The 13,378-nt window shown below is 35.7% G+C and overlaps 1 protein-coding gene across 2 annotated transcripts in view; it reads left to right on the top strand.

The window, feature by feature from the left end:
* Positions 1–13,378, top strand: part of LOC149554085 (uncharacterized) — a 105,349-nt gene that overhangs the window by 49,996 nt on the left and 41,975 nt on the right. For both annotated transcript variants that reach the window (XM_089789423.1, XM_089789422.1), the window contains exons 10-11: positions 87–191; positions 413–590. In XM_089789423.1, coding sequence (XP_089645549.1) covers positions 87–191; positions 413–590 — 283 coding nt within the window. The remainder of the gene's footprint in view (positions 1–86; positions 192–412; positions 591–13,378) is intronic.

Here is a 13,378-nt window from a genome sequence, read left to right as displayed (position 1 = left end):
GCAGTTTCCTATTTTTTTAGATATTGTGATCGAAATGCCAATATGCCTTGTCTGATTCTCTCTCTTTCTTTTTCAATTTGTTCTAGAATTAGGGAATTGATCAACAGTGACACTGATTCAAGCTGCCAAGTATTTGGTGACCCACATATCTTGGAGTCAATAAAGCTACAAGATTTGCATCCTGCTTCATGGTTAGTTTATAGATTTGCCTGATCTGCTAGATCAATTTTTATCTTAAACAGGTTGTTACAATTTTATCTTTATTAAATTGTTTCAAGTAGGGTGATTATGTGGACTTAATTATAAGCTTTATCCAGATTACAACGTATTTCCTGCTTTGTTGTTCAAAGTAGTTTGCTTGCCACCCTTCTTGCTCGGTTATTTAGATTGTATTGCCCAATTTCCTTTTCAGGTTCTCAGTAGCCTGGTATCCAATCTATCGAATACCAGAGGGGCAACTACGTTCGGCATTTTTGACATACCACTCCCTTGGTCATTTTGTTCATAGAGATACCTCATCAAGACTTGTTGGAGACAGTGGTTCTTGTATTGTGGCCCCAGTGGTTGGTCTGCAAAGTTACAGTGCCCAGGCAAGCTTTGGCTTTTCTTTTTTAGTCATTTGAAGCAATTTTATTGGGCATGCACATACTAACATGCTTTTAGACAACTCCATGTTCAACATATTGCATGGTACTCAGATGCAATAAATATTTGTAGTGTTGGATGTCACCAACAGTTATTGGGCTTAGTCTAGGAGATCTTGTAATGGTAAGACAAATTAAGATAATGTTGAATCCAATTTTGTTGATGGGCTATTTTGCACATGTGAAGGAACATTTCCTTTCATTTAGTAACCTTGCTGGTTTATTAGTGCAATTGTTGCGAGACACCCTCTAAGGGTTTATTATGAACTATGAAAGTAGAAAGAAACAGACAATCTGCAGAATGATGGATAAATGTTATTACACTAACATAAATACATGGCGGTTCATGGTTCCATTAAGAAAATATAAAAGAGACAAAAGGGAAAGGGAGAAAATATATTTTTACAGATTAACAAAGCACTGGACTTCATTGCAGATTCTACAAACCATCATTAACACAAATGGCACTAACTGGATATGCTAGGGTTAGCGCCCACCAAAACATATGTTTCTTTGTGTGGTCTTTGTTTTTTAGGTTTTGCGGAAATATTTCATTTCCACTTTTCAGTTACCTACCAGTAATCGTATGGTTATACTCTCAAGCATTTGTCTCTTTATGCTATATGTCCGAATCCATTTAGAATGCTCAGAAGAGGTAGATTATCCAGAGGGAAATGTTTGATGAAGCAATTGGTACAATTTGTGGCCTTTAGGCCTGGGAATTCTAATACTTGCAAAGAGCTGCCGTACAAAATTCGGCGAAGATCAGTAGGCAGTTAATAAATAGGACCAGGTAGGGCCCTGATGAGAGCCACAAGATTAACTTCTCAAATTATCTCTGATTACATTAAATAAGTGGTGTTGACCCCGCTTTCTCTGCTGGTCTAGTGCTTGGTCTATACACTTGGTTTGATCTGGTTCGTCCTCTGGTTCAACCCATAGGCCCAATTCTTTCATTTTTTCTATGTCTTCTTAATCATTCTCTATGTTGACAATATAAGGATCTGTTTTCTGTGGTACATGCTCATATGTTAAGTTGATGTCTGGGACTGTGGGAATCTTTCAATTCTACGCAGAGGATCTCAGGGTCTGAACTCTATTTCCTCTAACTAGTAGGCTAACATGACCTGAGATTTAGCTTTAACTGGAGGAAACTTAAAGAAACTCGTGTCACAAGGTTTGCTCAAAATTCCTTCTATTCTTATTATACTCGAGGGTTCTCACAAAAACAAACTGTTAATACTTTTAAGATGAGCGTTCTCACACCAGAGGTAGAAAATGGTTATACATTTAGGTGTATTGTGCTTGGCATTTGTGTCATACATTTACTGGCGAAATGCCTACATGCTTATTGAAGGGTTCCACCAGAGCCTATCAAAAGGGAAGGTACTGCACACTGCACTCATCAGATAAGAGCAGATATAGCAGTGCCACTAGACTGTGCTTCATTCATTTGCTTCAGCAGATTGTAAGAAATGATTTCACATCTCTTTTGGCATTCTTCCATTTGTTACAGTCATTTTTAATAGACATACACAAGTAATATCTACATGTTCAGCATGTGGAGCCCTGTATATTATTTGCATTACAATAATTGCATTTTTTTGCGTAAACCTCTATTATTCAGTGTATAACATGCTCTGTCCAAGATGGGTTGTGGAGCATCAGTAGACATTAGTTCTGTGCTTATGAATTTTATGAATTTGTGAAATAATTCATTGTAATTTTTGGGAGATGACAGATTGAGAGAAAACTTGGTATCTAGTGCTCCAGTATGTAATGATTGATTGTCCTGCATTCCATTCACTGGTATTCACAGTCATCAGTTGTGATATTTTTCAAGTTATTCTCTATAATCTTGGTAGTTTGGTTTGCTTTGAAATTTCAGAGCTCTGCTAAGTTCTTTGAGAGATAATATTGAGTTGCAGCACCAAGGGGTGACTTGACGAGAAAGATGACATCTACCATTTCTCAATTAAAACTTCTTTTATGATTATTTTTTCTTCTAGGGTCCTGCATCAGTAGACATTTCAAAATTCCATTCGTTAACTCCTCTTACTATTCTTTTCTTTAGATACTGTGACTTGGCACAATCATGGTCAATTAGGCCTGTGGTAAGTCAACTGGGCTTTATACGATTTCCACTTTTAATCCCAAAACACTAAGACTGCAATGCACTGATGTCTACCAAATGTGTTATTCTGGTTGTCTTTGAAAATCATTTTGTATTAACAGTAACAGATTTCCACAATCCATTTGTAAAATACAAAGTTTTCTGGATTTGATTGTGTGTGTTTATTTATCATTAACGTTTTTGATCACACTACATGATCCATCATCAGGATGAGAAAGTGCAGGATAGTCAAATAATCATTTTGTAGTCTCGGCCATTCAGCTCAAATATGTGTCATTCATAATAACTGACCCCAGTGATCCTCTATAAATCAAGAAAGTGAGACAATGGGACTGGTATTGATTTTGGGAACTTAGGATGTTGGAAATTCTTGATGAACCAACTCTTCTCTGCTCAGTGAAGCATATGAAAGTGGAAATGCAGTCAGCTTTATATTTCCTGATAGGGTGAACTTGATTGCTATCTATGGACACATGACTGTTGTATGGCAGCAAGATCAACCAGTTGATTGTTCACCTAGATTTTTGTTGAACAGGCACTTTGTCTTGCTACTTTGATGAGTAAGTTACGTCTGATCTGATCAGATCCCTCCACTAAATTGGGCAGTAACAAAAAGGGCATAACATTCAAGAGGACCAGAAGTACAATGGTTTAGAAAGGAAGTATTTAAGATTGAAATATTCACTACAATGCAAAAAGAAAATTATAGAATAAACCCAACAAAGTAAAAGAATTGAAAGGAAATATTTATAATTTAAGATTCAAATATTCACTGTGATGTAAAAGCAATACAATAGAACAAATCTGATAAATTTGGAGACTTAGTAGGCTGAGTGAACGAAATAATGACATTTGTCGATATCTCATTTACTTGGCAGATTTGCAATATAGTTTGCTAACTAGACAATCACAAGATAAGAACATCCTTCCGATAGACCAAGTAAAGAAACTGGGGACACTCATCAAGATCTTGGATACTTGATGTATTAGTTTCACAGTTCAGTCATTGAACTCAAAAAAGACTAAAACAAACTTCTATAAACTGAGAAGTTAGATGCTTAAGTTGAGACAGATCACACTGTGCATGCAGATTCAACAAGATTGCGTAATACCAGAGATAAATGAAATACAGAAATAGCATGAATAACATAGAATCACATTACACAGTAAATCTAAGTCAAAGGGTTCACCAGATTTCAACCATGAAGTTCGAAATTCGGCGAACTTCAAAACTCTGCTAAAAAATTGCAAAAATTTGTCGCAAAATTCGAGAGGGTACAGATTATTTAAATACAATATATTAAAAAATCATTTTCGCAGGGCCCTTTCATGTCAAGCAGCGATGAAATGGTCATCAGCGAATACAATAGGTTTCAATGTTGAACAGCACAATGAGAACAGTAGGAATGAGCACATTCACCGTCAATCAGAATAATTATTTCACAGCCCATTTCCACGTTGAATAAGTGTAAATGATAACCTACTTAGAAGCTCAAACTCTGTCCGCGGAATATTCAGGCATAAAACATCTGATTAATGATTCAGCTCCTTTTTTAAGTTTTTAATTCTGCTCAATAGATTAAATGATCGTCGGCTTCCCTTTTGACTCTAAAAATCTAGATTAAATTCAAAGTTGAAACATTTAGATTTAATTTAAATATTCAGTCTTCATTTTAAATTTTTTTTCTTTTAAATTTGTTTTAAAATAAAAATTTAGCATCTTGTTATTAAATCTTCTAATTTGTTTTGTAATATATTTCATAATTTAATATATGACCTGAATTATAATATTTAGTATTTAAATATAAATTTATCTACCTTAATTATGTTTTAAACTACTAATTTTTTAATTTGATTCGTATTTTATTAAATATATTAAAGTTTGATATTTTAAATATTTAGATTATATTATATTTATATTAGTATAAAAAGTTCTAACATAACTCTATCATATATTAGTAATATTTAAATTAAGTATTTTACATCTCATAATTGGAATATGTTTTAAAACGTATTCATATTATATAGAAATTTAACATAATATTTATTGTTTTTTAGATTTAATATTTAGATTTTTAAAAAATAGAAATTTATATAAGGTGAATTTTTTTCGAATTTTTTTGGCCTCACCGAACTTTTTTCGAATTTCATCATTGTCGAACTCGAATTTGAATTTGAACCTTGTGACATAGCTGTTACAATATTTAAGAAGAGTTGGCAGATTAATAGATTTCCGGATGATTGATTAATTAACAGAGGAACAAATGTGTTCCTTATAAAGAATTACAAGGACGTTGTTTCTAAAAGAAACAACGTAGACTGAAGATGGAATTAGAAACAAAACTAGAGACAAGATAGGAAACATTCCTATTTGGACTGAAGACAAAAGAGGTAGGATAGGAAACATTCCTATCTACACTGAAAGACGGACTACAGACAAGTAGTTGACTATTATAGAAAGTATAAGATATTATCTTAATACCCTCCCTTAATGGTCAACGTACAGATGTCGGAACATTCTGTGATAACTGAGACTCTCCCTGGATCTACAGAATGCTGAAACCAAGAAGCTTTGCCAGAAGAGTGCTATGACTCAAAATAGGTTGCAATTACAAAACTTTGTTTTTGTGGAAAAAACGGTAAAACCCAGAATCTCACGCAACCTTGCGTATTACAGACAACTTGAAATGATTTTTAAGGAGAAAATCAACAAACCCAGAAAAAACAGAAACAGATTCAGAAGGCGAAAAATGTAGCTTTGCCTTGATCAGGAAGCTCGACAAGTTGTGCTGTTGGCTGGGAAGCATTTTGCCTTGCTTGGGCAGCCAAACATTTCCGGCACTCGAATTTCATATGGCCGAACTTGTGACAGTAATTACACTGTACATTTTGTTTCGTAGAGCCATCCAAGGATTGAGCAGAAGGTTGATGCTGGGAAGGTTGAGAAGACTGATGGTTGCCAATGTTTTGTTGAAAGGATTTTGCAGCAAATGCCTGCTCTGAGGAGGCTGTAGAAGCACTGCTGCCAAATTGTTGTTTCCAACGATCCTGCTGCAGAAGTTTGGTGCATAATTTTGGAAACTTCAGATCAACATTAGTTGACGTAATGTTGAGTGTTTCTATGAAGTGCTCATAGGATGCTGGTAGACTTTTTAGAGTGATGACTACCATATCCTCTTCCTCCATTTTCCGACCAATAGCTTTGAGCTGATCGCGGATGTCCTTAATCTTTGTTAGATGCTCTTGTAAGGACATACGTTCATCCATCATTATGGAGAACAACTGATTCTTTAGAAAGAATGCCTGACTTTTGTCAGATGTTTCATGCCTCTCCTTCAGATATTTCTAGATTTCTGCAGTTGACTTGCCGAAAGGAATTTGCGGTAGTTGATCATCGATAGCAGAGAGCTTAAGAAGCATAACAGCCTCTCGATTGCGATCATCAAACTTGTCCTGTTCTGCTTGGTCGGAGATCGGACAAGTCTTTGTGCCCAGAACAAGCTCATCCAAACGACGATATTCAAAGATTGTCAACATGCGCTGCTTCCAGTGATTATAATTGTGGCCATTGAATCGTAGACTGCCCTCCAACATCAGATTAGTCAAAGAAACCATTTGCACGAAGTTTGAGGCAATGCTGAGGCTGACCCAAAAAAAAGACAAGTGCCCAGAAGAGTAGACAAAAAACCTAGAAGGAATTTGTTGTCGCAATGTAAATCTGTCGGCTCGAAAATTGAGGCACGAAAAATGAGGTACCCAAAAAATTTTGACGAAGACCCAAATGAGGTCTCGAAAAAACCACCAAAAATCTACAAACAAAAAAATTTTCAAACCCCAAAAATTAGGGTTTCCAAAAAAAACCGGCCCTGGTTGAAAAAAGCTTGAAAAAACTTCAAATTTCTTCAAGGATCGATGTGCATGGACAAATGGGGCTAGAGTGTGCTGAACAAACACCAAAAAATGACGTGAGTTTGCAGAGCCGAATGCAGAAAACCATCTGCAAAAAACTATATTTTTTTAATTACTGCTTCCGTCTTTTGTAATGTCCCCATTTTTGGCTGACCTTGTATAGCGTGCCGGATTTGCCTATCCTCGACTCTCGTAGGCAAATGGTGTGGAGAGAGAGTCAATTCTGCGGATCAGATGGTCATATTTTGCTCTTGAGGAAGTGTTAAGAGGTTATATTTCATTATTATGTGTTATTGGGGCCTACATGTTATAATTTTAAGTTGAGTTGCACTTTTTATTTTATAAAATTACTTTATTATAAAAAGTGCATTATAATGAGATTTTATAAAGGATGTTTCTAGAAGTTCTAGAAAAAGTGCATTATAATGAGATTTTATAAAGGATGTTTCTAGAAGTTCTAGCAGCTTCTTAGAAAAAGTGAATAAATAGAGGGCTGGGCCTCTCATTTGGACATGCTTGGATTTGAGATTTCTTCTACTTCTTCCATTGTGGAGCAAATTTGTAGTCTCTTGGGTCTGCAAATTATTATTTGATCTTTGGGAACGAATCACTCCCTTGGATTGGCGACTTTGAGGGTGTGAAATATCACCTGAATTGTTGCATTTGAGGAGTTGGTAATTCAGCCATCTCATTTGGACTTCATTGAGATTCAGTTATAAGGGTTTACTTTGGTTGGAATAAGGGTTTCAGTTGTGCCCTAGCATTTGTGGATTGATTAACAGGGTTTGAAGACACAATTGTGCATTATTTTCAGACTACCAGTCCAGGGTTTGGACCCACGTTTTTGCTCATAACTCCTAATTGGCTTGACGGATGAATTTCATATTTTAAGGGGTATTTCAGCAACCCTAGGCGCCCAGATTTATTGCTTTTGGAGTAACAAAAAACGCTGCAATATTTTTATCTAGCAGCCATACCAGGCCGTACCTGTACGGCCCTGTCAGTTGGGCAGCAGCAGCAATTTTGTGAGTCGGTTTGGGGCAGATTGTGAGGTCTTCGTGTGGCATTAATTCAGCATTCATATCCGGCAAAATTGGAGCTATTTCAGGTGCACAAACTGAAGTTTTGATTGCCAAAATATTGCATGTTATGGATTAAAACAGTCAACACTGTCATTGCATAAATAGTTATTTCCAGTCATTAATAACTGTTGTAAAAGTTTTGTCATTTGCATTCCAAATCTGAATTGGGTTATTGTTCATGTCATAACATTGCATTGTCAAGAGCTTGATGTATTAGAAGTGCATAGTTGTGACAGTCTCTCATTGTAATCAGTTCTATTTGCTGTCATAAAATCAGAATTGCATTGGACTTCATATTTGAGTTTCATATTGTCATCTATCTTTTAGATTGGTAGTGTTATAATCTGGAATTGTTGTTCATACATTATTGGCATCATATATTGAGGTTTCGTTGTACAACAATTAGTAATATTGCAGCCTTATTCGGTTACATGCCAATTGTTTGACAAAATTCCTAAGTCTAGTTTGAGGGTTTTAGTGGCCTTAATAGTAAGGGTCATTACATCTTTCACTGGCAGAGGGTCTCGGTTTTGCTTTTGCCCTTAAAAAACCGCAGACTTGAACATGCAAGCCGTCTCTAACTGAGCCAAAATCAGAAAACCTGTGGTTTTTTTAGCACAAAAAAACGTGAGTTCCTTAGCCACAAACACAAGTTCAGAAAACGCGAGTAGGAAAAAGAAAATTGCGAGTTGCAGATGAAATCGTCCATGATTTCCCTCAATTTGCAGACCTTGCAAAAACAAAAAAATTTTCCCACGATTTTCAGAAAAGAGACCTAGCTGGATTTCGAAAAATTTGAGTAAATAATTTCGAATGAAATTATAAATTTTTCAAAAAGTTCAAGAACTAGGCTCTGATACCATGTTACAAGATTCAAGAAGAGTTGGCAGATTAATGGATTTCCGGATGATTGATTAATTAACAGAGTAACAAATGTGTTCCTTATAAAGAATTACAAGGACGTTGTTTCTTTTAGAAACAACGTAGACTGAAGACGGAATTAGAAACAGAACTAGAGACAGGATAGGAAACATTCCTATTTGCACTGAAGACAAAAGAGGCAAGATAGGAAACATTCCTATCTAGACTGAAAGACGAACTACAGACAAGTAGTTGACTATTATAGAAAGTATAAGATATTATCTTAATAATAGTCGTAAATGACAGAATGATATATGTTTTATAGCATAATAGTTCTAACATTAACCGCTCCTTTCACTTGTTCCAGACTCCATAACAATAGACTCGACAGAGTTGGTTAAGTCTCCAATTGTCACTAATTAATGACACAACTGACACCCCTTCGGAACATTGTTTTAAAGTATTAATGAACAGAAGTCTTATTTAACTATTCATGGCATTATTGTCACCTACATCATCCCCCGAAGAAAAAGTCGTCTTCCAAACGTCAAGTATACATCACGTAATATCTAGGAAGGCTAATGACAAGAGTGTAGATAATGACTTGTACCGAACAAACTCAAAGTTGTAGTGTAAGTCAAAAATAAAAGGGGGATCTAGGTGTAACATGCCCAACAAGGCCGAGGGACAGCACCCTTGCTGCCAAGACCAAATTAGCACCTTCAAAACCATGTAGAACAACTTGTCGCACACCATTTTCTTGATTTTTTTCCGATGCCGTCTCTCCTTTGCCAACTATCATGGTACTGCCAACTCCATTGCCTAAGGTGCCCACTGGAGTGCTTGTTGTGCTATTACCAGCCGTACTGAAAACTTGAGAGCATCGATGCCTGCCAGCCGTATGATCTTTACTGTCCAAATCCTATCTATTTTGTTTGTCTTCCACTCTGTGTGTTGAAATTTGCTGCCCCTGCACTCGTACAAGTCTTGCTCCCTACGTGGGAGTTCTTTGCCACTTCATCCCTAGTATGATGTTGAATTTTTCTGCCCTCTCATATGATGATCTCATTCTCCAAGCGTATGCTCACCACTTCACTTTTACGTGGTTTACGAGATTGGCGGATGCCCTTTCTTCCATCTGTACGACCGAATTGTTTCCCTGTTGTCATACGTGCTGTATGGACAGTGCTCTTTGCTGTTTTTGTATGTTCTGTACAACCTATAATTCCCCTTATATGATTTTCTTTACTGTCTCTGAGTGCTTCGACCTCTAGTTTTTCATTCCTTTCCCCTTGTTGGCTAACATATTTGTCCTATAATACAATTGTAATACTGACCCTATCACCCTTTCTAAGGACAAGACTTTAGATAATTGTTAGGTAAGCATACAATATTTGCCTCCCTCAGAATCTTTATTAAGGTACAACTCCCTTTTAGGGTATTCAATGAATAACCTATTATCTATTTAAATTTTAAACATGCATACTTCTAACCAGAAAGTAAATAAGGCCACTTGCATTCACTCTTTGACGACCAGTGTATATGAAAATCAATTGAGTATAATAATTACTGTCAGAAAATCACAATTTTCCGCACATAATTATTTTTCAGAAATACAACAGATTATAACAATTTGTGCACCGATATGTGCCATTGCACATAAGCTTGATATTATATTATCTATAGTGCGAAGCAAACTCTTCGCACAGAGATAACCACCTCACAAGCTTAAAGACACAGGTTTAAAATTCTTCTATAGATTTCTAATTGCTTTTATTCACAGGCAGAGTCTTTCAAGTTTATATCTTCGAGAAACATATCATAGCCAAATGTAGTTGATAGTACCCATATGGACTTTCCATTTAAAAATATTTCTAAAGTCAGATTGCCCCACTTGCATGCCATGTTTTAGCAAGCATATCCTTTCTAATTCACATACTAAGTTCGAACATATCAAAGGAAAGAATTGAAGTCCTTTGAACTTGGTTCAAAGAGGTTTGAGAGGTTCAATCTAGTTCAATCGGGTTCAACAGGTTCAAATCAGTTCAGAAGGTTCAGTCAAGTTTATCATGGTATGATACAGTTCAAGTTAGCTCAACCTGGTTCAGGCAGGTATAGTCGGGTTCACATTGGTGTGAACTAGTTCAAAAAGGTTCAAACAGGTTCAAGGATGTCAACATGTTCGAACAGGTTCATCTTGGTTCAAAGGTCTGGCAGGTTTAGACTGTTAAACTGGGTTCAATAGTGCAGGTTCGAAAGCAAAACGGGGAAAGAGGTAAGAGAAATCAAAGCTGAGACTTTAAGACTCAGGGAAGTAGAAGGGGGATTGCCTCTTGAAGATGCAATAGCAAATAATGATGAAGAGGCCAGGGATGTGAAGATGGCCGAAATAAATCATAAATCCACCAAATGGATACAAACAATGATGGGAAATATAAGGCTAGTGCTGACAACTTTATAATTCTGATTTTATGACAGTCATATAGACCCTCACACAGTGGCCTGTAACTTTTGGCTCGGGCATAATTTTGCAAATTGCTCCGGTGGAAAGAAGAAAATTAGGATTGCGCCAACACATCTGAAAATCAGTAAGATCCAGTGGTGGGATAAACAGTTATGCACCCAGACCTATTTTCACTGTCAGAATTATTTTGAGTCCGCCCAGCACTAAGAATATTTTATTTTGGACTAATGCATTAATGTACCACTTGTCTAAGAGTCCATGTGTACACTCCTTCATATGGAAGATAAGTATTTGATCTTTCATAATTTTAATGTTTGTAAAACTGTAAGTCCAAGAAATGAGAAGGCAAATAACTTCCAAGAGTCAGTTACGTAAGCTGAAAAGTCACATCTTCATATTATTTATTGTGATATCTTCAGCAAGAGAAAGGGACTTATTCCTTTCAAGGGTCTGGTTGCAGCAGGGAGGAAGAGGGATTCTCTTTTTCAGTTTTGTAATAATGGTAGAGGGGAAATTATAAACAAACTTTTCATTTTCAGATTGGACTTTTTGTATGAATAAGAATGATTGTCTTTGGACCGTTATCTTTTATCAGATAGCAGATGCAATATATTTCAGATCTTTGTATTTAAATATATTCATTTGAGCTGTGTTGTTCTTTGTACCAATTTGGTTATCTTTGATAAACTTTATACAGTAAATTGTATTTGTGCATATAAGGAAAACTTTGAGTTTCACGTATTACACATTCTTAAATAAATCATTTGATCTTTCCCCTTGATCTGTTGATTGTGAATATTTAATTGAGAATTTTTGAGTTCTCAATTCGTATTTACTTATTTGTAAATTCTCTTATCTATCTCATGTCTATGGATGGGTGATAGCTTGCCTTCTGTGCCTTACAGTTAAAGGCATACCATTAACGTCATTCATTGAATATCCTTTGAATGAGCTGTACCTCTATAAAATTCAGATGGACGTGATCATTGCACAATTATCCAACTGTTGTGGCTTATTTGTCTCTATGAGAGGGTAATGGAGTTCAGCTTGTGAGTATTTGTGTAGGAGACGAATATGTCCACTAATAGTAGTAAAGTTTTATCAACCAAAATTCCAAACCTCTATATGTTCTATCTCAACATATATATAGTCTAATCTAAACTAACCATAACCAATGAGGTTCAAATTGATCTCTGGATAGAGTTTAAAACAGTTTTAAAAACTAACATAGATTGGGATAAATATCCCTAGTCTTTTGCAAAGATTTCATAAGAAAACCAAAAGTAATAGCTACGAAGAAGGGACCTGTCCTTGCTCTACTAGCTGGCCATGGTTTGGAGGGCGCTAAGTGTGGTCTTCCAGTCCTTGTAGGCATTAACAAATTCTTGGATTGTCAAGATGTTAGGGTTCTTTATATGCAGTATCAACAATTTCTTGGCCTCTTTTTCCTACTTCGACTTCACCATCCAGTCTGTGTGTCTTGGCAATCAATCTACACAGAGGTACAACATCGATTCTATCTTGGCTACCTTAGTGAAGTCATTAGGAGTTGGACCTTTTCTTGTCTTCTCATGTTCCACTTAATTTTTAAAGGCCCTTACAACCACGTCCATATCATGCTCCACCTTGCTATCATGCCATACATAGGTGGCATTGTGTTACATCCCAATTTTTGACCTAGTCTGAAATATAGCCGTTGAGGTTCGCATGAAGTCAGTTGACAGTTTAATTTGATATAATTTGGCGAAATGGTAAGTTAGTTGGTTGTTATGATTTCAAGTGCAGATGACATATTAGTTGATTGTTAATCGCCAATTAATGAAATTAGGATGAAAGGTTAACTGTTATGATTATTTATGATTATATAATTTATAATTTAAATTACGGAGAAAATTCTTGCAGGGAGCATGTCGAAGGGGTGGAAGCATTGTTAGAAAAGAATTAGGCAGGGCATCGCCATCATTGGACAGACAGGTAGTGGACCTAGCGATTTGAAACAGGACACATCTTTGGAACTACATGAGTTGTTAATAATTAATTTAATATAATTAATTAAGTTCAAATATAAACGTATTCTTAAGAATTTTAAATTATCTTTCGTTGTATTATTTTTAATAATAGTTTATATATGTGCTTTTGAATATAAAAATATTTTGGCATCTTTATAGTTTAATAATTTAATGATTATAAGATTTTAATAATCTTCGAATTATAATAATATTTGAGTTATTTTTCACCTTCCAACTCTATTATTTCTAATTTAATATTCTTTAATGTTAGCACT

Source organism: Cupressus sempervirens, chromosome 6 (assembly GCF_028749045.1).
Source record: "Cupressus sempervirens isolate cs-2001-9-10 chromosome 6, ASM2874904v1, whole genome shotgun sequence".
Taxonomy (NCBI): Eukaryota; Viridiplantae; Streptophyta; class Pinopsida; order Cupressales; family Cupressaceae; genus Cupressus; species Cupressus sempervirens.
Note: the sequence above shows the minus strand (reverse complement) of the source record. Positions and strands in the feature narration are given on the sequence as shown.